The 24296-nt window shown below is 45.8% G+C and overlaps 1 protein-coding gene across 3 annotated transcripts in view; it reads left to right on the top strand.

Annotated features, from left to right (window-relative positions):
- Positions 1 to 5369: 5369 nt before the first annotated feature.
- The window catches only part of LOC147116308 (guanine nucleotide-binding protein G(o) subunit alpha), a 381614-nt gene continuing 362687 nt past the window's right edge, over positions 5370 to 24296 (top strand). Inside the window, exons 1-2 of one of the 3 annotated variants that reach the window (XM_085991163.1) lie at positions 5370 to 5984; positions 6203 to 6245. In XM_085991163.1, the coding sequence (XP_085847289.1) occupies positions 5867 to 5984; positions 6203 to 6245 (161 nt within the window). In that variant the 5' untranslated portion in view covers positions 5370 to 5866. The remainder of the gene's footprint in view (positions 5985 to 6202; positions 6246 to 24296) is intronic. The other 2 variants (XM_085991159.1, XM_085991161.1) reach the window with 2 other exon arrangements.

Below are 24296 nucleotides of genomic sequence, written 5' to 3'. Positions count from 1 at the left end.
ACCGGATTGCTTGCTTGATATTTCAGGCATAGTGCAGTTTGACACCTCATTTGTCACATCTTGGTTGATTCGTGGCCAGTACATCACCTCTCGTGCTCTTTTCTTACACTTTTCGATTCCCAGATGTCCTCCATGGATCTTTTTTAACATCTCTTTTCTCAGACTCTTTGGGATAACTATTTTACTTCCTTTGTAGATGATGTCTTCGACCACTGATAGTTCCGCCCTGCAGTTCCAGTACTCTGCCATGTCAGGTGAGCAGTCTTGCTTCATGTTGGGCCATCCATCCAAGATGCTTTTCCTCAGTCGTCTCATTGTTTCATCTTTGTTGGTCTCAGTCTTTATGAGCTCCATTTTTGCATCTGCTATGGGCAGTGCACTTGTGATCATGTCCACGTAGGTGTTCACTTTTTCATCCATTGTGGTGTTTGCGGGCTCACTTGGGTCTACAGCTCTGGACAATGTGTCTGCTGTATACATCAGCTTACCCGGTGTGTACGCAACATTCAGTGTATAGCGTTGCAGCCTGATCATCATTCTTTGTATTCTAAGCGGACAGCTATTTAGTGGCTTTTGGAACAATGCAATCAAGGGCTTATGGTCAGTCTCTACACTGATTGCTTGTCCTGCCACAAATTGGTGAAATCTTTCACAGGCGTATGTGATGCTGAGCAGCTCCTTTTCTATTTGAGCATATTGTGTCTCCGCGTCTGTCATTGAGCGCGATGCATATGCAATAGGTTGCCAGTAGTCATATTTTTGCAGAAGAACGGCACCGAGCCCACTCTGTGATGCATTTGATGATATCTTGATGGGTCTCGCTGGGTCATAAAACCTCAGAACTGGTTCCTCTGTGAGCAGTTTCTTTAGATCACTCCATGACTTCTCATGCTCATGATTCCATTCCCATTCTATGTGCTTTTCAGTTAGTCTTCTCAGTGGCGCCATCTTTTCTGAGAGGTTGGATATGAATTTCCCCATGTAGTTGATCATTCCATTAAACCTCTGCACGTCCTTTTTGCATTGTGGCTTTGGCATATTCTCAATGGCGGACACCTTTCTGGGATCTGGTCTGATGCCCTCACTGCTAAGGATATCTCCCACGAATGTCAGTTCTGTCACACCGAGCTGGCATTTCTCTCTATTCAGCTTCAGGTTTGTTTTCCTTGTTGCTTCTAGCACTTTTTTCAGTCTCTCATCATGCTCAGTTCTCGTGGTTCCCCATACTATGATGTCATCCATTGATGTATCAACTCCCTCCAGGTGCTCATAGATCATATGGATAGTTTTGTGATACACTTCAGGAGCTGAGGCAATGCCAAATGGTAACCTTAGGAATCTGTATCTGCCAAATGGACTGTTGAACATGCACAGTCTTGAACTTGCTTCGTCCAATTTCATCTGCCAAAATCCTGATGATGCATCTAACTTGCTGAAATACTTTGCATTTGCAAACTGTGCCATGATTTCCTCACGTGTAGGAAGCTTGAAGTACTCTCTCTTTATTGCTCTGTTTAGATCTCTTGGATCCAGGCAAATTCTGAGCTCTCCATTCTTTTTGTCCACTACGACGAGGGAACTCACCCACTCAGTTGGCTCATCTATCTTCCGAATCACGTTCAGGCTTTCCATCCTGTCCAACTCTGCCTTCAGTTGCTTTTGAAGAGCAAACGGAACTTTTCTGCATGGATGTATGACCGGTGTCATACTTTTATCTACTCTGATCGTGTGTTCTCCTGGAATGCAGCCTAGACCCTTAAATAGGTCTTTGTACTCTTTCATGAGTTCATCATAGACTGTCTCTCCTTCGCTTTCCACAATGAGGACTCTCTTTACCAGGTTCAGTCTCTCACAGGCTTTTAAACCTAGTATGGCTTGCACATCCTTTGGCACCATGATTAATGCTAGCGTGTGCTCTCTGTCCTTGTGTGTCACTTTGACAATGCATCTTCCTTTCACTGGTATATCAGTACCTGAGTATCCTGTCACTTTCACTTTTATTCCATGTATCTTTGGTCTGGGTCTAATTTTCTTAAAATCAGTCTCTGATATCACATTAACTTGTGCTCCAGTATCCAATTTAAATGGAATATGTATGTCATTCACTTTTAGTGTCAACATCCAGTCTCTTTCTTCTTTTTTGTTTTCAGACACAACATCTACATAGAACTCCTCTATGTCGCTTTCATCTACTGCATGGACCTTGCTTTGTTGCATTTGGCTCTTACAGCAACGGGCATAATGGTTGTTCTTGTTGCAACTATTGCATGTTTTACCATATGCTGGACACTTTCTTGGTGTATGCTGTGTACCGCATCGACTACATGACTTTCGATTGTCCCTTTCATTTTCGTTCGCTGGCCACGCCTCTTTTTTCACATTGGCGCTCGTTTTGTTAAACAGTTTGTATCCATTCTTTCTCACTGCATCCACGTTGCAGCTATTGTCACTGAACAACTCCTTTGCCTGCAACTTCACAGTCTCTGTAGCCCTACACAGTGCTATGGCTTTTCTCAGGTCTAGATTTTGCTCTCTTAGCAGTCTTTCCCTTAGACCATTATCTGGAATACCACACACCAGTCTGTCTTTTATCAGCGAGTCTGTCAGTCCCCCAAATTCACATGTTTTGCTTCTGTTTCTCAGTTCAGTCACATACTGATCAATAGTCTCTCCCGTTTTCTGTACACATGTGAAAAATCTGTGCCTCTCAAACGTCACGTTACGTTTAGGTATGCAGTAGGTCTCAAACTGTTCCATTATTTTATCTAGCTTCATTTTGTCTCCATCAGCAGCGAATGTGAAGTTATTATACACCTCCAGCGCTTCATCACCCATGACATGTAAGAACAGTGACGCTTTCATCTTATCACCTTTCTCGTCAGCTCTGATTGCTGATAAATACAACCCCAAACGTTGTTTGAACCTCCTCCAATTTTCAGCCACATTACCTGTCAACTGAAGCATCGCCGGTGGGTGTAAACCTTCCATTTTTTCACTTCGTTAGCTATTCTCCAATGGTAAGCAACGATGTTCTCTTTTGGCTTGCTAATTTGTGGAGAGCTGATTTAACTTCAGATTTTTTCTCTTCATCTCTTTCAATCACTTCTGACACCATGTATTAATTTCTTTCTGTTGTTCTTTGACGAGACATTTATGAAAGAGAATGTCTTTTAATCTAAAGTCTGTTCAACTCTTTATACAGCATTTACAGGAGACATCATGCTAGTGATGCATCTAGAACGAAACCGAAACTAAACTAAATTGCCTTGCTTGTCTCTGTCACATGCCCTCTGCTGGTCAGGCACAAGCAATCAATACATGCAAACCTGCTGGTAAGGCATCATAATCAAACAGGCAAATACCATCTCTATTTGCTGATATCATTACAGCCGGTAGAAACTTCAGACCTTTATCCTGCTGGAGGTTCTATCTGTGGATGCTCCTTAGTCACTGTCTTGTATCCACTGCACATCTTGGTGTATTTGGACTCCAAATTGTGTATTCCTGTCTACTGCACTGATGCCTGTTCCCTGTGGTATATTCACTGCATCGCCCACTATTCCCCAGTATAACCTATTAGTCCTCACTGTATAACATTGTTTTCCATTGTATATAAAGTATCTCTCCTCATTCGCGACTGTATATTACATTGTTGGCCATTGCACGCTCCATTTTTGTTTTTTGGTAAACTAAACTTCTCTGACAGGAACCAACACCAGTTCCTAACAGTTATTATATGGATGTTTACGTTATTTTCCTTTGGTTGTGTATGCAGTACGTGACTTTAAATTGACAACTAATCGATACCAAGTTTATCCAGCTTCTGACCTATGTGCTATCACCCTCTTGTTCGGAGCTTGGACTAGTCCTTCAGTGCTTTTTTTGGGGTGGGGGAGGTGCTGATGGCGGGTCTTTACCACCACAAGCTCTGTAACTGGTGCCAGCAGAATCATCTCAACTTTAGAATCCCACCTGCATTGGCTGAAAAGCGCTTTGGGACGTGAAAGGCGCTATATAAACGCAAGTCTTTCTGTAGAAAGAACAATTCCCAGTACGACCTCATGCACTTAACTCGGTTTCTCTCTCCACAGATGCTGCCTGACCTGCTGAGTATTTCCAGCATTTTCTGTTCTTATCTCGCATGTACTTATGCTATTCTGGTCACTATTGAATATCGATTTTTCCCACGTTTCAGGACGAAGTTTATACAGTTCCCAATGTAACACCCTTCGCCCTTCTACGTACAACGCACTGGCCGATCCATATCTCCTCAAACCACTTCATAAATATTGCCATTGATTTTTTTAATATAATGTTGAGTAAAACATAATCCTCCTAATGGATAACGGATGATCGGATATTCTAAACGGCAGATGTTTGGTGCGGGAGTGATTGTTCTGGGTGGATCGATCCAGATGTCATGCTTTGCTCTGTACTTGTAATTCATATTGAAACACGGGCAGTTGATATTCAATCCGGGAAGAAAGGGGGCGGAATGGTTGCGGCGAGAGGGTTTGGGCAGTGGATATTATTTATAGATGGCACTCATTCCGAATTGTGTGTCAGTAGGATGACTGGGGAGGGGGGACGGGTGAGCTGCTTGAATGGGCAGCTTGGGTGCTGCTTGTTTAGCTCTGATCGCGGGCTGGTACCACGGTCTGCAGATCTCGGGTCCACGCCCTGACAGCCTGGCAAATGGAAGCGGCTGCTCCGGGAGAATTCACAGTAAACACGGCACCGCTGCAAATGCCTGGTTCCCAACTCTGCTTACTCGCTCGTTACTTTGGCAACAATAATGCACACGCGGAGCGTTTCAGATAAAATGTACTTGACGCCCGTGTTTGTGTGATTTAAAAAAACTCCCTTCACTTCTCTGTAAATAGTCTGACTTTACTGTAGCAACGTTTCCCTGCCTGCGTTACACTAAATCGTCATGTACTGTAACTTAAGTGCTTCCGTGCCCTAATTGCGAGGGATTTTTTTGCGATTAAATCCATTTAACAGCGTTACATTATGGGTGTGATCAATTTACAGTGCCTACCATAATCTGCTGATACAGTAAGCACTCTCTGCCCCCCCCCCCATAGCATTTGGATCATAAAACCTTTTAAATTCGTTAAATGCATGCGAAATGAGCAGTGTGTGTGTGTGCAGTGGATGTGAGAGCGTGTTTCAGAAATGGATTCTACTGTCTTGCATTCAATGTATGAGCACTGGGTGTATGCACCGAGTCGGTCCAGGTCTTTGCAATTGCAAATGTTGATGTGCAATTGCATCGATTGCATTCACTCCTGCAAATGTGCTGGTTTTGGGGGTGTGGGGGGCACGGCTTTTCTGGCATCTCTGGTGAAAAGGAGGAGACGGGTTCTCTTCCCTCGGTTAAGGTGCAGTCAGTCAGCAGTGGCGAGGTTGGGTGTTGGTGGCTCGGCGCAGGCTCAGTGTGTTTTTGACGTCAGTGGGAGTCGGGCTGAGGCTAGCGCAGTCTCTGTCTGTCCCTCCATTGTGAGCCGCTGAAGGATGCGATCGGGCTGATCCTGTGCCGCCCAGTACACACCAGCCAGCCGCGAGCCAGTGACAGTGCCATCGGCCGAAGCCCCTGTTGTATCTCTCTCTCTCTCTCTCTCCTCCCATTCGAAGGCGAGCGGTCTTGTGTGTGTGCATTTCTGCAACAAAAACCCAAGGATATCTTCCCCCCCCCTTCTCCCGTCTGCTGTGCACTGGTAAAGGAAAGAAGCAAGCCCGGCCCCCCTCTCCCTGGCTTTGGATGTGTGATTAAAACCCAGCGTTTTGAAGAGAGGGTTCAGTCCGAGAGAGAGAGAGAGAGGAGAGGAGAGGCCAGAGCTGTGCTACTTTCCAAACACTAACCATGGGATGTACAATGAGCGCCGAGGAGAGGGCAGCCATGGAACGGAACAAAGCCATCGAGAAATCCATCAAGGAGGATGGCATCAGCGCCGCCAAGGATGTCAAGCTGCTGCTTCTCGGTAAGAGAGGAGCCGCCCGGGCTCCCCCAGCAACTCCCTCCCTCCCCCGGCCAGCCTCGGGCGGGCTGCACAGTCTGCTCCGCCGGCCCGCCTGCCGGGCTTCTCTCTCCTCTCTCTAATTTCCCTTTATCTCCTTCCATTTGCTAATACTCCCTTTCCCCCCCACCTCCCCAACCCCACTTTCTCTCATTTTTTTTTCTCCTTTTATTTTCCAACAGGGGCGGGCGAATCAGGGAAAAGCACCATCGTAAAGCAAATGAAGTAAGTGGCTTATGTTTAATTTTTTTGGACTTATCATTTTTTATACGGATTTTAATATCGCGCATACACTTCTCTCTATGTTCACGCCTCCTTTTGAGTCGAGATTGTATCTTGAGGTTAGATGTACATTAATGGCAGAGACCCGCCATATTTATGGTGCTATTATCTCAATCTCCCATCTCCAATATATTGATGGGTTTGGTGGCAGCACGGTGACTTTTCCCAACGTGTGCACTGTGGTGATTGGAGGGTCAGATTTTTTTTTGGCTGGGAGGGGAGGTTATTTTTTGTTTTTAAAATCCCTATTTCTTTGGGAACGGGTGTGGGTCTGGTGTATTTATGTTGTAGCTCTGTCACCACAGCAGGACTTGCTTCTGTGAATGTGCAAGGATGATCAGGACCGAGATTGAGCTTCGGAGGAGGGGCAGGGGGAAAAAATCATCCGCCGCTACCAATTAAGCTTTAATGCCAAGCTTTCATTCCTCAACCTTTTTGTCATGTTTGATCGCTTGACACGGGCTGCAAGGCCAGCTCTGGCATTTAAAAAAAACTACATGGAATGCGGATTTAGCCTGACAGACGGCAAACTGAACACTTGCCATTTAAAGCTATTAACCGAGATTTTACGATTCATTGTTGTAATTAATCAGCCAGGAGTCACTCGGGTTCTGATTAACAGTAGTGATATTCTCGTTATTAATAACTGGGTGGGATTACATGGATCACATAGCAGGTTGGGCCCTCCCTAGCCTACCCTATCCATTCCCTTGAATCCTAATTTCTTTACAGACAGTATGGGATCCTCACGATTTGGGGGATAAGGGAATGTTTGATGGCACATTAGTGATAGCACTGTCCTCACCATAAGTGCCAACCTGTTATTGATGTATGAGAATAATCCAGGCCTATCTATTTTTATGACTGGCCTGGGTCTGTCTGTCATGCACATGGATGTCCAAGTGCACAAATCACAAAGCCAGTGGACAGGCACAAAAAGTAATCACAGACTAATGGAATGTTGGCCTTTACCTCAAGGGGGACTGGATTACAAAAGTGAGGAAGTGATGCTTCTGTTGTACAGAGCCCTGGTCAGACCCCTTCTGGAGCACTGCGTTTGGTTTTGGGCATCATACCTCAGGAAGGGTATATTGGCCTCCGAGGGGGTGCAGTGCAGATTCACCAGAATGGTGCTGGGACTTAAAGATTTAAATTATGAGGCCAGGTTGTATAAACATGGCTTGTATTCCCCGGAGTTTAGACGGTTGAGGGGTAATCTGATCGAGGCGTATAAAGTAACAAAAGGATTTGATGGGGTAGAGATGGAGAAACTATTTCTAAGGTGGGGTAATCCAGAACAAGGGGGCACAATTTTAAAATTCGACCTAGGACTTTCAGGATTGAAATCAGGAAGCACTTTTTCACATAAAGGGTATTAGAAATCTGGAACTCTCTTCCCCCAAACAGCTGTAGATGCTCGGACAATTGAAATTTTCAAGACTGGGATTGATAGATTTTTGTTCAGTAAGGGTATCGAGATATGAATCAAATGGAGTTGGTAAAGATCAGTCATGATCTAATTGAATGGCACAACAGGCTTGCGGGGTTGAATGGACCTATTCCAGTTCCTATGTTCCTATCTGTGATTGGCCCAGGTCCATGTATTTGACTGTGTCTCTACTTGGAAGCTCTCTTTCTGTGGTTATCTGTATGTCTTGATTCAGAGTGGAATATTACCTGTGTAACTAACAGCACATTTCTGTGTATCATTGCCCAGATCAGACAATTGCATGCGTAACTGGCTGGAAGCCTAGATCTGTGTACAAGAACCTGGGTTTGTGCATGTGTACTAGAGCCCGGGTCTTCTCTCTGCATGTTACTGCCCAGGTTGTAGCCCAAAAGTTATGATGATGTAGCTTGAATTTGTGTCTGTGTGTTGGGGCCTAGTTTGATTCAGTATGGGTTAGGGTCTGTGTGATGTGGGTTTGAATTGTGCGATGTGAGTTGGGGGTCAATGCAAAGTGGGTTGCAGTTGGGGTTGGTGCTGTGCAGGCTGAAGTTTGGGTGTTCTGGCCTGGGTCGGTGCAATGTGGACCTGGATCGGAGCATTGGGACTTGGGTTGGTGTGAAATGGCTGTGCCTGTGTTTTTCAACTCTGGTTGGTTCGTTGGTGCTCGGTTTTGTGTGTTTTGGCCTGGGTGTACTTACACCTTCGTAACATTGTCTGCCTCTGCTCCACCTCAGTTCATCCATGCCTTTGTTACCTCCCAGGCTCGACTATTCCAAAGCTTCCTGGGCGGCCTCCCACCTTGCACCGTACTTAAACTTGAGCTCATCCAAAATGTTGCTGCCCATATCTTAACTTGCACCAAGTCCTGTTCACCCATCACCCCTGTGCTCGCTGACCTACATTAGCAACACCTCGCTTTAAAATTCTCATCCTTCTTTTGAAATCCCTCCATGGCTTCACCCTTTCCTATCTCTGTGACCTCCTCCAGCCCTACAACCCTCGGAGATCTCTGCGCTCCTCCAATTCTGGCCTCCTGAGCATCCCCTATTTTCTTCGCTCCGCCTTGGGTGGCCGTGCCAATGGCTTCCAAGGCTCTAAGCTCTGGAATTCCCTCCCGAAACCTCTCTGCCTCCCTCCTTTTAAGACACTCCTTAAAACCTACCGACCTGTCCAATATCTCTTTATGTGGCTTAGTGTCAAATTGTGTTTGCTAATCGCTCCTGCGAAGTGCTTTGGGACGTTTTACTATGTCAAAGGCGCTATGATAAATTCAGGTTCTTGTTGTTGGGTAGATTTTTTTCTGGGGTCGGGGCTGTGTAAGATGTCCTGGTCTATGCGATGTGGACCAAGGTCGGTTTGTTGTGGCCCCGGCTCTGTCTGCTCCCCGTCGCCCCTGATGCTGCAGCTTGTGTCCCGGAGCAGCCTCGGGGAGGTACATCTGACTGAGGAGCCGGCTCAGGGCAGCGACAGGCCGGGAGCGGCTCTCCCGGGTCCCGCAGCATTGGGGTGGGGGTTGCCAGCCGGGAACCGGACCAGTGCCGGGGCCGATCTGGGTTGGGAGGCGGGATGGCGGAGCTCGGATCGGCGTGGCGGGGTTGCTGAGCCGGGACTAGGGCCGCCGAGCGCTTTTCAGGCGCTTTAGTTGGTGGACAGCGCCCAAGGAAGAGACTCGGCGCGGCTTCGGCAGCGCTCGGGCCGACTCTCGGGGAGGGGCGGGTCTGGCCGAGTCCTTGGGTGTGTCCCGCGTTGCTGTGAGATGCCAGAGCTGCTTGGGCTGGCACTGGAGACACGGGGCCGTTAGTTTTGCTTGTTGAGAGCCTGGGGCATTGGGTGGTTTTAGTCAGTCAGCAGCAAGAACCATTCTTGCTCCCTTGGCCAGCAGTGCTGCAAAATTTGCCCATCCACATTACACAGCAACAGACAGACAACGGAGCGAGGCTTCTGCATACCCAGATACTTGGAAGAGGCAATTTGGAATTTGCATTTCTTCTCGTTGCCAGACTTGAGCCGAGGATTGGGAAAGGACCGGAATGAAACCACGCTTTGCTTACCTGTATAGATGGGGCCCCAATTCTTCATTCCTATTACTGAGCAGAGGCATCAGGGAGAATTAACTGTATGTAGGTGGTTCGTTTGGCTAATAAGATCACAGCACTGCTCATTTACACTATAGTAATGCTGCTAAAATTGAGACTGCCGTCAGCAGCAACCTATACCAGTAGTGAAATAAAACACAGCATCTCCCCAGTTCAAACCATGTGATTTGACCTGGATGCCTTTTATCGTATGATTTAATCATGGCAGGCCGCTCATCTGTGCCATCCAACATACTGCTCGCATCTGGCCAAAAAATATCTCTGGAAAAAATGGAATAAAGCTGATTCCATAATTCCATGGTATAGTAGAGAATATGTACATGGACATTCCGATGACACTGATCAATCTCTATAGCATTGTTTTCATGGTTTATATTGTGTGGTCTCTTCAGTGTGTCACGACCTTGTAACAATTTTCTACCTATTTGTAGTACAAGGTTTCCTGAATAATGCAAATTGTGTGATATGTGCAGAAGTTTCCACCAACCAGACACAGTCATTTATCTTTCTAGAAAATAAATAATTTTCAAATGTATTTTAGATTTTCAAATTATTCCACGAGGAATGAAATGCTGGCACTGACCCCAAACCAATCGTCATTAAAGGAAAATGTATTTCAATTCTATAGCACTCTGTAAGAGTAAGTTCTGTATGTGAGGAACATTGCACTGGCGTGGGAGCTTAACCGCTATTAAGAATAAGAGAATTTGGCCTAGAAATTCAGTGCCCTTAGCACCGATTTTGCGGCGCTAGAGGGCCTAGCGCTGCAATTGGCGCCGGTTCCTAAATTGCCTGGCGCCCTTCCGCGGCGGTAGACCGGTAGCGCTGCGCCGGCACCGATGACGTCATCGGTGTGCGCAGCGTCCCGGTTGCCGTGGTAACCCGGCCCCAAGCCGAAATTCAGTTGCGGCCGCCTCGCCAGTGGCAGCCGCAACTAAGACTCCGGCAAACGAGTGTTGCCGGAGTCTGCGCCGGCGCTTTAAGGAGGCGCGGCGGCCGGCCGCTTTCCCGCCGGCCGCCTGCCCGCAGCTCCCTCCCCGGACTTCTCCCCCCCGCCCCCCCCCAGAACAGGTGCAAGCCCGGCACTTGTCCGAGGTGCCGGGCTCATTTTTGATGAGATTTGCGCGGGCCGCAGCCGGGTGCAGGCAGCTCCTCCTTAACGGAAGGAGGAGGCCTGCACTTCCCGACCCTGCCGCACCGCCGGAATAGCGCTGCAATGCGGCGCGTTGCGCCAGTTTTCAGGCGCTAAAACCCTTCAGTAGCGCCGGCAGCCGTTTGGGCGCGGCGCTACTGAATTTTTGGCGCGCGCAAAGGGCTTTAGCGCCGGCGCTAACTTCCGGCGCTAAAGCCCTGGCGCAGCGCAAACTCAATTTCTAGGCCTTTGTCGTCCTCATTCATGTCTGAATAATGGAAAGGATAGACAAAATTATTTTAATAAAATAATTCAGACATCTGTTGATGGACAGAGAGTGAGAACAGCCACAAATAATGATCTTAGTTTCCTAGAGACTTTTCCACTGATATATTCTGTAACACTTCAGATGTGAAAGTCAAATTTTAGATATTTGGGATGGACACCCATTTGGTTCCTTCCAGTGATATTTAAAAAGAGATCATAGAATGTCTGGGTACAGTTGCTTGGTCCTACTGAGCGATACCTGGGGAACTGTAGAAGTTCTTGGAACTATTTCCAGGTTCATGCTGTAAACATCTGCCAAGTCACAGATGGTGGGAAGAGCCCTGGTCCACCAGATAATTCTGAGTACCTGCAAACATCTGAAGATGCAATAACAATGGGCACAAGTTTGCGTTTGTGGAGCAGTTCTGCTTGGATTGATTAAGCAACACATTGAGAAAGTTAATAGACCAATGCAAGTGTTTGAATCGAGATCTGACATTTGGATCCACTTGGATAGAGAAAGACAAACTGACTAATGGGATGAAGCCTCGATTAGAGTATGATCAAGACCTTCCAAAGGAAGAGACAAATGTCTGAAATTTTTGGGTGGGTGGAATTCAGAATTGGGTAGAAAATGATCTGTGAGGGTTGTTCCATCTCTTAGAACACTGAAAGTTAGAATGGAAGGAGATGTTTTTGTATGCATTGCCTTGATAGAGATTCAGACATTGTGACTACTGTGATCTTGCTCAGACTGAAATCCTTTTCTGTTGCACGTGGATTCTCTTCACTATCAAATTACTATTTAGTGTTAAACAGTCTCTCTGCAACTATCAGTTATCATGTGTCCCATCTTAAACTTAGGAATAAGAGCGACAAATAAAATTTACGTTGTTCATGCATCTTCTGTATCAAATCATTTTTTAAAGGTTATGCATTTTGCAGATACATTGTGAAAATAGTCAGATATCGAGAGGGTAGGAGCACTGAATTGCACCAAAGCACACTTGCAATAATGAGGAGGAAACCTATATTGAAAAGATCAAATCCTTTTTTTTGTTTTTATTTTAAAACTCCCAACGGTACTATTGTTAGGTCCCTGATCTCTGCAATTCTAGATGATTAGATATAGTGACAGCGAACCTCTTGCACCTGATCCTGTATAACCAGTTATTTTGCAAAGAGGGTCAGCCTGCAGGGAGCTTAAGAATGTTCAGTGCCCTTATAACAACTCAGCCAAAACAGGGAGGTTGATATTGTGTGAAATGCCTTCCATTTATTTTTAATTTTTCAATTTATCCAAAACTTTGCTGTTGCAGGCTATTGGTAGGAGGGTCTTTACGTAGCAATATTCCAGTGTATTAATGATTGCACAACCAACAAAGTTTCTATGCCACAGTGCACCTGGTAAAGTTGAAGTGTGTTCATCTGAATTGTCAAATAACTCTTAGGGGGAAAAATTGGGTGAGTAGCGCCACCTGTTAGCGCCTAAAGAGGCAGTCAGTGGCTGTAGCGCCACTGGCTACGCCTCCCGCGATATTCAGCAGGGGCGCTAATGGTGGCATTAGCCATTTGCGCTGCGCCGCCACCGATGACGTCATCGGTGTGCGCAGCGCCCCATTAGCGCCCCGTTCGCGATATTTGGTAGCGAACGGCGCAGTTGCGCCGTTCGCTACCCGCGCCCGGTTCACGGGGCCTTACTGTGCCGGCAGCGGCGCAAGTTAAGGTGGAGGTGCGGGGCGGCACCTCCGTCCCCGGCCTCCTGACCCCCCCCCCGCGGCATTGCCGGCTGTTTCCCGAGAGCCCGGCACTTCTCCTTGGTGCCGGGCTCGTTTGCCGGCACTCGCGAGCGGGGATCGCGCTGTTGCTGGCCCCTCCCCCTTAACAATGGGAGGAAGGCCTGCAGTACCGCAGCGTGCCGTGCCGCAGCATGAGGCGCTGCGGCACGTTCCGCTGCGATATTCAGTTTCAGCGCCCTAAGAGGGACGCGGAGTGCCTCGAGCCTCGCCCCGTCTCCCTCTAGGGGCAATGGAACTGAATATCTGACGATCGCTAAAGCCTCGAACGCTGCGCTAAATCCTGCGCTCAGGCGACTTTTGCGCCACTTTGGCGCCCCAACCCAATTTCTAGGCCTTAATGTTCAAGTTATAGGTCTCCCAGTTCCTGACTTGTTCTTTTGTGCCATGCTATAAAACTACTAGGCATGGTACAGCCTGCTAGGAGACAGTTTGCGTATGATTCCCCTTTTCACTGTCAGATTTTGCTGTAGTGAAAAGATCATAAATAGGCGTAGAGACTTAAGGGCAGAGCTCCAAATTTATATCTGTGAAGTGACTCTGCACAGACAATCTGCTCCTAGCCCCGCCTCTCTCAGCACCCTTCCAGACCAACAGTCTTAAAGCCTAAAACACAGAAACAAATTAACTGGGGTACCAGTGCTTAGATAGCTTCATGTAGAACATATGGGAATCCTATGGAATTTAAATGAAACTCCTTAACGCCATAATATTTCTCAAAGCATAATTGTTGTCTGCAGAACACTAAAAAATATGTCAGTTCCACAGGAGAGCTGGAGTTTGTAACATTTTAATCCGTCCATAGACTGAAGCTTTCGAACTAGAATTATTTTGGCCACCTTAAAATTGCAATAATCATAAAAAATTCTGAGAATTTGAAGGATGTAGAATATTTTCACCCATATAAATGAGATTATTGCACTTTTACTTCCTAACAGTGTAGGTTCAGAGTCTTGTATTTACTGCTAGCAGATAACTTTATTTAATTCTTTTGATTTCATGGGACGAGTCCTGTGGTTGTCAGTTAAAATGTTCTACTTTTCGATTTTTGGAATGCAGTTGTTTCTGATGGGGACTGGACAGTGCATTGGTTAGAAAACTGTAATTTTACCGCTAGGAACTGGGTTCAAATCCAGCGTAGCCTAACTTGATGAAATTCTGATTAATCTGCTGCTTGTGGCAGTTGTAAGTGACCTGGGTGTGGGTCATTTTTATCCCAATTCCTAGTGGGTGTAAGTCCATAGCAAGGACTGCCCATAATTTTTATCAATTGGTTGCAGATGCTGTCCTTTGGATAAACTGCCCAACTTGGGTGCTGCATGCTTGTTCTGTTGGTTCAGGTGGACGTTTGTGATTCCATGGCACTATTTGAAGAAGACTTGGAAGTCCTCCTGATGCCCTGGCTAACATTCCTCCTAAACAAACTAATTGGCCGTTTATTGTTTTGTGGGGTCTTGCTCTGTCAGTGGATTTGAGCATTTGAGAGAGGATATTGGGCAATAAATAATTGCAGCAATAATGAGGCAAAGCCGTGGAAGGATTTATAGATAACAACATATATCTGGGAATATGGCAGGGGGGTGGGGGCGATGGGTAGCCAGGAGGATGGGAGGCCAGCAAGGAAATAGTTATTTGGGACATGACAAAGGCTCGTATAAAGATTTCAGTGGCTGTGGTGCAGAGGTAGGAAAGGTCGATCAGATTACGGATGGTCTGGTTCAGCTTGAGCGGGGGAAAATCATTGGGATGGGAGCGGAGATTGTGGCAGGGGTTAAGGGTGATGGCTGTCATCTTCTCGATATTCAGCTGGATAAAGCTGTGACTCAGCCAAAACCTGACATTGGACAGGTAGTCTAACTGAACAGATGCAGTCTAGGGATAAAGGGAAATGGTGGATAAGGGTGTCATCAGCGTACGGGTGAAAGATGACCCAATGCCTGCGGATGATGTTGCAGAAGGGCAGAATGTGTCAGAGGAACAGAGGGCCAAGGATAGATCCCAGAGGTGATGGTGTGAGGGAGGGAAGAGAAACTGGAGATATACTGACTGCAATTTAGAGAAATAGGAATAGAATCATACAAGGGCAGTTCCACAGAGCTAGATGACTAAGGAGAGGCATTGGAGGAGGATCTCTTCCCCCTTCACCCTTCAGTTGATGGCTATATCTTCAATTGCCTAGGCCCTACACCCTGAGATTCCCTTCCTCTCACTTCTCCACCTTGTTTTAAAACTCCTTTAAACCCATGTCTTTGGCCAAGCTTTTGTCACCCCTCCCAATATCTCCTCCTTTGGCTCAGGATCCATTCTTTTTAATGTCTCTGTGAAGCACTTCGAGATGTTTTTCTTCGTTAAAAGTGCAATATAAACGCAAGTTATTGTTGAGGGGGGATGATGCACTATGGTCGTATTCACAGAGGATATCCCTTCTGATTTTGGCTAGGGCCATTTCAGTTTGTGAGAAGGACAGAAGCTGGACTGGAGAGGTTCAAAACAGGAGCTTTAGGAGAGATGAAATGGAGCTGGGAGGCCACAGCACTTTCAAGGGCCTTGGCGAGGAAGGAAGGTTGGAGTTGGAATGGTAGTTGGAAAGAACAGATGGGTCACTGGTGTTAAGTAGTGGCTTGGTGCCTGAGGAAAAAGAAGCATAAACAATATCGGCTCGCATTGGGGTGAGGAAGGGGAGTTGAGTGTGGAGGAAATTAAGGGAGCAGGAGATGGGTGTCATGGATGATATTAGCTTGGGTAAGAATAGATGATAAACTACAAGGAGATGACTGTCCTGGTGGGAGATAGGGTGGGTGGAGATGGGCAGTTGGAAGGGAAGGAAGTAGCAGAGGTAACTACACAGATGGTCTCGCTTTTGGAGAAAAAAGAAGTCCATGAGCTCCATGCATTTGGTGTTTGAGTTGATGGAGGAGGCTTAAGTAACCATTGTTCTTGCCCTCCAGGCTGATCCTGGTGTATTAGGTCATTTTGGCTGAGGAGGGCAAAGTATAATAGTGGTCAAAAGCTGGATCCCATGATTGATGGCTTGGCCAGATGTGCACTAGTTTTGTTGGAGCTTACACTCCTGTGACTTGAGGGGACAAAGATGGGGGTATACCATCCTGATGAACGGCTATAACCAAAATATTAACCTGACTCTTTGAACAGGTGCTGACTGACCTGTTCATGTCCAGCATTTTCTTTTCTTTTATGTTTGATTTCCAGCATTTGCAGTTTTTTACTTTGTGTAGAGGGATGGTCTATGTTTATGCAAAAAGGTGATTGAAAACAGGACCTCACCCTCGCTACCCCTTGTCTGCATACCTATTAGCACTCTTTGGGAACCAGGCACATGCTCTGAATAAATACAGCACAGTACATTTACATCTCATCTCTCTGTCTAATTATGACTGATAATTGAGTAGTTTTCATTTGGGTGTGCTCCTTAATAATAGATTTACATTACAAAACAGAAAAAAAAAATGTTTTAACTAAAGATTATGACCAGAATGAGAACCTGTTTATCTAGAAGAGTATACAGTTTGTAATCGTTATGCTATTTTTATCTCCCTGTATTGGTCATGTTTGACTTGATTTTACCACATTCACTCCATGTGGGAAAAATCCTAAAATATGATGTCCCAAGCCTCCACCTCATCTCTAAATGCTCAAAACTGTACAAATGCGCCCCTCCTTCAAGCAAACGACATCATCATTTGAATGTACAGTTCTAACATATTACACCATTATACCGGACCAGTGATTCCCTCACCATTCTGGGAGGGGTTGCATTGAGAGTTCTGATGGTCCAAGCTACAATGGATAAGTCTGTCAAAGTAAAATCGGAAGGGCCCCTCCCTAATTACAGCAAACCTGAGCAATCTGTTGCCCATTTCTACAAAAGGGTACATCGCTGATGGCTAACCACGAGTTAATAATAAAGAAAATCCATTGAGGGAAAAGCATAATCATCTATTACCTTGCAATCTCAGCAATATTGTCAAAAAGGGTCTTAATATGTTGATCAGTGGTGTCACCTGAAATGTTCACTACAGCCTGGGCGACTGCACAGTGCATATTTATATTTGCAGTGTTGTCATGCGCTGATTCTAAATAAGACCCTGCTCCACTTATGATCGTAAAATGAAAGATTATGTCTCGTTACTGTTGGCTTTTGTTTCTTTTGAGCATGCTTCTAGTATGAGAAAATGTCCCTGTTCTAACTTGTCTTTTTTGGACACCAGTGCAAGTTGAAGTGTGTTCACCTGAATTGTCACATAACCTTTTACTGTTCAAGTTATAGCTCTCCTGCTGACACTAGTGCAATTGCATTTAACTATTTTTCTTCAGAATCTTTCTTTGCAACAAATTTCCATAAATTTTCAAATTGTAAACATCTGCCCTTTAAAAAAAATTAAAAAGTAAAAAAAAAAATTCTTCCACAAATTGATGTGATGCAAAGAAACTGGAATTGTGTGCTGCTGGTATGATAGGGTCATATAACCATGTTTTGATTTGGTGTGATATATAGACAAATAGAAAACAGATAGAAAACAGAGAGTTGGAATAAACGGCTCATTTTCTGAATGGCAGGCAGTAACAAGTGGGGTACCACAGGGATCTGTCCTGGGCCCCCAGCTGTTCACAATTTACATTAATGACCTGGATCAGGGAGTCGGATGCAGCATTTCCAAATTTGCAGACGACACTAAACTAGGAGGGGGGGTGGGCTCAGAGGAAGAGACCAGGAAGCTCCAGAGCGATTTGGACAGACTGGGCGATTGGGCGGATAAATGGCAGATGCACTATAATGTGGACAAGTGCGAAGTTATCCACCTTGGGTGCAGGAACGGGAGGGCAAATTATTATTTAAATGGCAATAGATTGGGAGAGGGGGAAGTACAGAGAGACCTGGGTGTTCTTGTACACCAGTCACTGAAGGCGAGCATGCAGGTGCAACAGGCGGTCAAGAAGGCAAACGGTATGCTGGCCTTCATAGCAAAAGGGTTAGAATACAGGAACAGGGATACCTTGCTGCAGCTGTACAGGGCACTGGTGAGACCACACCTCGAGTACTGTGTACAGTTTTGGTCGCCTCATCTGAGGAAGGATGTTCTTGCCATGGAGGGGGTGCAGCGGCGATTCACCAGGCTGATACCAGGAATGGCGGGAATGACCTATGAGGAGAGACTATGTAGTTTAGGGATGTACACACTGGAGTTTAGAAGATTGAGAGGGGACCTCATAGAAGTGTATAAAATTCTGACAGGTCTAGACAGACTGGATGCAGAAGGAATGTTTCCCTTGGCGGGTGAGAACAGAACTAGAGGACATAATTTAAGGATAAGGGCTAAACCATTTAGGACAGAGATGAGGGGGAATTTCTTCACTCAGAGAGTGGTGAACCTGTGGAACTCATTGCCACAGAGGGCAGTGTACGCCAGCTCATTAAATATATTTAAGAGGGAATTAGATATATTTCTACGGGCAAAAGGGGTTAAGGGTTACGGAGAGAAGGCGGGGACGGGATACTGAATTAAAGGATCAGCCATGATCTCATCGAATGGCGGAGCAGGCACGAAGGGCCGAATGGCCTACTCCTGCTCCTATCTTCTATGTATCTATGTAAATACACTGTGCAATACGATAGTCGGTTAGTTGATTGTGGTACTTAGAAGTCGAGCATTGATTAAATAACATATTTCAGAGAAATTGATATATTAAGTACTTTTATCAAACCACTCTGAAGGAAATTGGGGGCATAGTCTACTTTCATGTTGGATCCTGGTTTGAATCATTTCAGAAAGAATAGACCCATGCTGCCTTTGGTAAGGGAGGAGAAATCTGCATGGTGCTTTATGTTGGAACTCTGCTGTTTGACCTCGAGAAGCAGAGTTTGAATCCAGCATGGACAAGAGGGGATGAACATCTATCATATACTCAGTTAACTATTGTTTCTGAGGTTCTAAGTGGATTATTTTTGGGGCAGTCCACAGCACCAAACTATCTGTCAGGCAAGATTTATGATTCATTGGAAATCTCCCTGTAATAATGGCTAGTGTGGACTGTAAAAATGCTGTGCTGCGGTAGAACGACTCAAGATTGCAGTTAGCATTAATTAGTGGGGCAGTACAAGGGGACACTCTACATTGTGATAGCAAAATACTGCAGATGTTGGAAATCCGAAATAACAACAGAAAATGCTGGAAAAACTCAGCAGGTCAGGCAACATCCGTGGAGAGAAATTTGAGTTGACGTTTCGGGTTGGACCCTTCTTCAAAACTGGAAAGAAAAGAAACTAGATCGGAGGCAGGGCTGCGATCGGACAAAAGAATAAAAGAAACAAAAGAAGTAAAAGAGATTAGAAGCTAGACGAGATGGTGATAGGCTGGGATTAGGTGTAAAGTGTACTAGCAGGGCAAAAGATAGCTGCCAGGTGTGAGAGATAAACAAAAGGAAATGGGGGGGGGGGGAAAAGGAGTGGAACAATTACAAGAGAAAATGAAATGGGGGCCGAGCTTATGATCTGAAATTGTTGAACTCGATATTGAGTCCGGAAGGCTGCAGACTGCCTAATCGGAAGATGAGGTGCTGTTCCTCGAGTTTACGTTGAGCTTCCGTGGAACAATACAAGAGGCCAAGGACGGTGAGGTCCGAGTGGGAATGGAGCGGTGAATTAAAATGACAGGCGACCGGAAGCTCGGGGTCACCCTTACGGACTGAACGGAGGTGTTCCGCAAAGCGGTCACCCAATCTGCGTTTGGTCTCCCCAATGTAGAGGAGACCGCATCGTGAGCAGCGAATACAGTATACTAGATTGCGAGAAGTACAAGTAAATCGCTGTTTCACCTGGAAGGGGTGTTTGGGGCCCTGGACAGTGGGAAGGGGGGAGGTATAGGGGCAGGTGTTACATCTCCTCCGCTTGCACGGGAAGGTGCCAGGCGAAGAGGAAGGGCTGTTTGGGGTGATAGAGGAGTGGACTAGTGCCTGACTCATACTGTGCCTGATTTGGGAGCACTTAGACAGTGAAAGGTTTATTCCTCAGGACTGCCATCGATCATCTGTTGAATAGATGAATAAATCTAAAAACACTGAGAAGGATTTGATCGGGTGACTGTCTCTGACCTTAAGATGTTTGTGATTATTTTAAGATAATGTAGACAATGAGTTCTTGACCATTCCTCACTAGAAACCCATTGCACTGTCATCAGTCAGTGCTGTGCAAATTGGTCTTGCAACTTTCCTTTGTTGCCTCCTTTGGTAATTGTCCATGATTGGGAGGCCGGCACTTCCATCATGAGGGAGGGATAATCAGATAGGGATTCATCACTGCACCACTTTTGTTTACATCTGGTTGCATTGGTGGTGGTTTGGGAACAGACAGCTCAGCAAGTGCTCTTGGCTCAGGAGATGCATGTCAGGGGAACCAGTAAGGACATAAAATGGGGGAATAAAAAGGCTCATGGGTGTAAGAAATTCTATATTTTTTTAAATATAAATTGATAGGTTGGGCCAATTTTACAATTTTAAAATGGTTTCTGTTACTGATTATTGAAAAGGGTTTATTCTGATGTTTGTATGTGGGGGGGTAGGTGAATATTTATGTTGTCTGATTTAAGACTCCATGGAAACGATGACTCTCTTGATGGTGACCTTAATTACACAGGGAGAATACACCAGCATCAGCCTGAAATCTGAATCCAATGAAGCAAGCCTTGTTTGTCTGACTAGGGTAGGGAATTTCCTTGGCGCTGCTCCAGCTCCACTGCTGTAACTTCGCCCGTAGTGCAGCAGAAGCCCGGTGCACACTTGCAAATTGACGCCGGCGGAGTGGGAACAGCTGTGTAAATGATCCTGGCCGAGATGTTTGTTTTTAAGTTGTGGATTCCTTTTGTCTCTCGTCTGTCACTGCAGAAAGCATTTAGAAGTTTTTGGTTGTGAAGGATGCGTTTTATTGTGCCAGTTTGGAGATCAAAGAGAGAGGCAAATAACGAGGCTAGTCCTCCACGTTCTTGGATTTTCCTGTTTTGCTTTGTTGCTACATGGATTGGTTGGGCGGGGGTTAACAGGAAGTTCATTTCGTGTGTGAAACTTTTCATCGTAGATTAGTGCTCAAAAGTTACTGAAGAAAGCGTCTAAAACCCTGGAGTGTTTTGAAATAGATGGTGTAAAGTTAAGCACAACCTTGTGTTTATCTGCTGATTCAGTATTGCTTCCGTATAATTTTACTTGAGACATCCAAATTAATTGTTCTTAGCCTGAGCTATATGGCCTGGCAATATGGTGCTTTCCACCAGTACGGAGAGATCTGGAAACCAAGGCAGGTTATCTTAAATAAAAACAGAAAATGCTGGAGACACTCAGCAGGTCTGGCAGCATCTGTGAAGAGAGAAACAGAGTTAACGTTTCAGGGCGATGACCTTTAGTCAGAACTGGAAAAAAGCAGGAAATGGAACAGATTTTAAAGCAAGTTTAGGGGCTGGGAAATGGGGGAGGGGAATGAAAGAACAAAAGGGAAGGTCTGTGATAGGATAAAAGGCAGGAGAATTAAAGAGACATTAAGAGATATTCAAGGCAAAAGGAGAAGTTAATGGGACAGGTTAAGAAACAAAGGATGGCTCTAGATGAAGTGTGAATTGCGCTGGCAGAATGAAAGACAGCTGCCATGTGGGAGAGAAGAACAAAAGGCACAAACAAAAAGTGTGGATAATAAAAATATATATATATGATAGGGGCCGAGGTTATGATCTGAAATTGTTGAACTCTATGTTGAGTCCAGAGGGCTGTAAAGTGCCTAATTGAAACATGAGGTGCTGTTCCTCGAGCTTACGCTGGAACAATGCAAGAGGCCGAGGACGGTGAGGTCTGAGTGGGAGTGGTGCGAAGAATTAAAGTGACAAGTGACCGGAAGCTCGGGATCCCCCTTACAGTCTGAACGGAGGTGTTCTGCAAAGTGGTCACCCAATCTGCGTTTGGTCTCCCCAATGTAGAGGAGACCGCATCGTGAGCAGCGAATACAGTATACTAGATTGCAAGAAGTACAAGTAAATCGCTGTTTCACCTGGAAGGGGTGTTTGGGGCCCTGGACAGTGGGAAGGGGGGGAGGTATAAGGGTATGTGTTGCACCTCCTGTGCTTGCACGGAAAGCTGCCGGGCAAAGGGGAAGGGGTGCTGGGGGTGATAGAGGAGTGGACTAGGGTGTCGCGGAGGGAGTGGTCCCTACGGAATGCTGAAAGGGGAGGTGAGGGGAAGATGCGTTTGGTGGTGGGATCACGCTGGAGGTAGCGGAAATGGCGGAGGATGATCCATTGAATGTGGAGGTTGGTGGGGTGAAAGGTGAGGACAAGGGGAACTCTGTTGTGGTTCCGGGTGGAGGAGCAGGGGTGAGGGCAGAAGTGCGGGAGATAGAACGGACACGGTCGAGGGCCGTGTCAACCACTGTAGAGAGGAATCCTCGGTTGAGGAAAAAGGAAGACATGTCGGAAGCACTGATATGGAAGGTGGCATCGTCGGAGCAGATGCGGTGGAGACAGAGAAACTGGGAGAATGGAATAGAATTCTTACAGGAGGCGGGGTGGGAGGCAGTGTAGGCCAGGTAGAAGGGTCAAACCCGAAACGTCAACTCAAATTTCTCTCCACGGATGTTGCCTGACTTGCTGAGTTTTTCCAGCATTTTCTGTTGTTATTTAGGCCAGGTAGCTGTAGTCCAGGTTATCTTACTTCAGGTATATACCCTATACATGAGGTTATGTTTCAGTTCATGGGAAATGGGAACATCCTATGGAAGCTGACTTGTGTGGAGAGGATGAATAAAGAGAATTGGGAAGTGTTCCAAATTGTAACAGGGTGTAAACCTTTTTAAAAAAAAAAAAATTGCTTGAGAGCTTGTGAGGAAATGCAGGTGGCCAAATATATCCAACTGCTCTGTGGCGCAGCTGATTAACACCGCTTCACCAGGCTGCTTTTCATGCACTAGCATTGTTCTTCCTCATTTCTCTGGACACCAGTGAGGAAAGCACACCAGTGAATCAGACCTACCTGTTCACTCCTGTTGTATAGAATTTCAAAAGGTCACCCCCTCGCCATTTGCTCCCACTCCTTAGAGTTCCCTTTTTAAAAAAAATTCATTCTCAAGATGTGCCCATCACTGGCAAGGCCGGCATTTATTGTCCTTCACTGAGCGGCTTGCTCTGCCACTTTAGAGGGCAGTTAAGTCAACCACTAGAGTCACATCTGGACCAGACCGGGTATGGTAACAGATTTCCTTGCCTAAGGACATTAGTGAACCAGTTGGGTTTTTACGGCAATCCAACAGCTTCGTTGTCACCTTTACTAGTACCGGCTTTTTATTTCTAGATTTAAAAAAAAATTGAACTGCGTTGGTGTGATTTAAACTCGCATTCTCAGGATTACTAGTTCAGTAATATAACCACCGCGCAACTGTATCCATTATTCAGGTGATTTATTGAGCTGTGGGATGAAGATCGGGTAGGCTTTTTAAAAATATAATCATTATCCAAATGCAGACCGACCATAAATGTAACATTTCTTGGCGGTTCTAATTACACAGTTACCAGAATTGAACTACAAACACTTCTAGTAATTCCCCTGCCTAGTAGCAGAACTGAGGTGTCAAACGGCACCACCAGCTGCAACTGCACCTTTCACCTGGAGTTTTATGTGAAAAAATCTGATGTTTTAGTGCAGTTATGCTGCATCATCTTTCGCTGGAGGGAGGGAACAAAAGTGGTTAGCCTTGCAGCGAGCCTTAGACTGCACTTCTTACTAGTTTAACATGATGAAAAATAACTTCAGCAAAGCTCTGTTCCTTCACAGAAGTCCAACTAAAAAGAAAGAAAGACTTGCATTTATATAGCGCCTTTCACAACCATCAGACGTCTCAAAGCACTTTACAGCCAATTAAGTACTTTTGAAGTGGAGTCACTGTTGTAATGTAGGAAACGCGGCAGCCAATTTGCACACAGCAAGGTCCCACAAACAGCAGTGTGATAATGACTAAATAATCTGTTTTTGTTATGTTGGTTGAGGGATAAATATTAGCCAGGACACTGGGGATAATTACCCTGCTCTTCTTTCAAATAGTGCCATGGGATCTTTTACATTCACCTGAGAGAGCAGACAGCACCTCGGTTTTAACATCTCATCTGAAAGACAGCACCTCTGACAGTGCAGCACTCCCCCAGCACTGCAGTGGAGTGTCAGCCTAGCTTTATGTGCTCAAGTCCCATGGAGTGGGACTTGAACCCA

Source organism: Somniosus microcephalus, chromosome 6, assembly GCF_052327205.1.
Source record: "Somniosus microcephalus isolate GS21.2 chromosome 6, FLI_Smic_1.0, whole genome shotgun sequence".
Classification (NCBI taxonomy): domain Eukaryota; kingdom Metazoa; phylum Chordata; class Chondrichthyes; order Squaliformes; family Somniosidae; genus Somniosus; species Somniosus microcephalus.
This window is presented reverse-complemented; position numbering and strand designations above follow the sequence as displayed.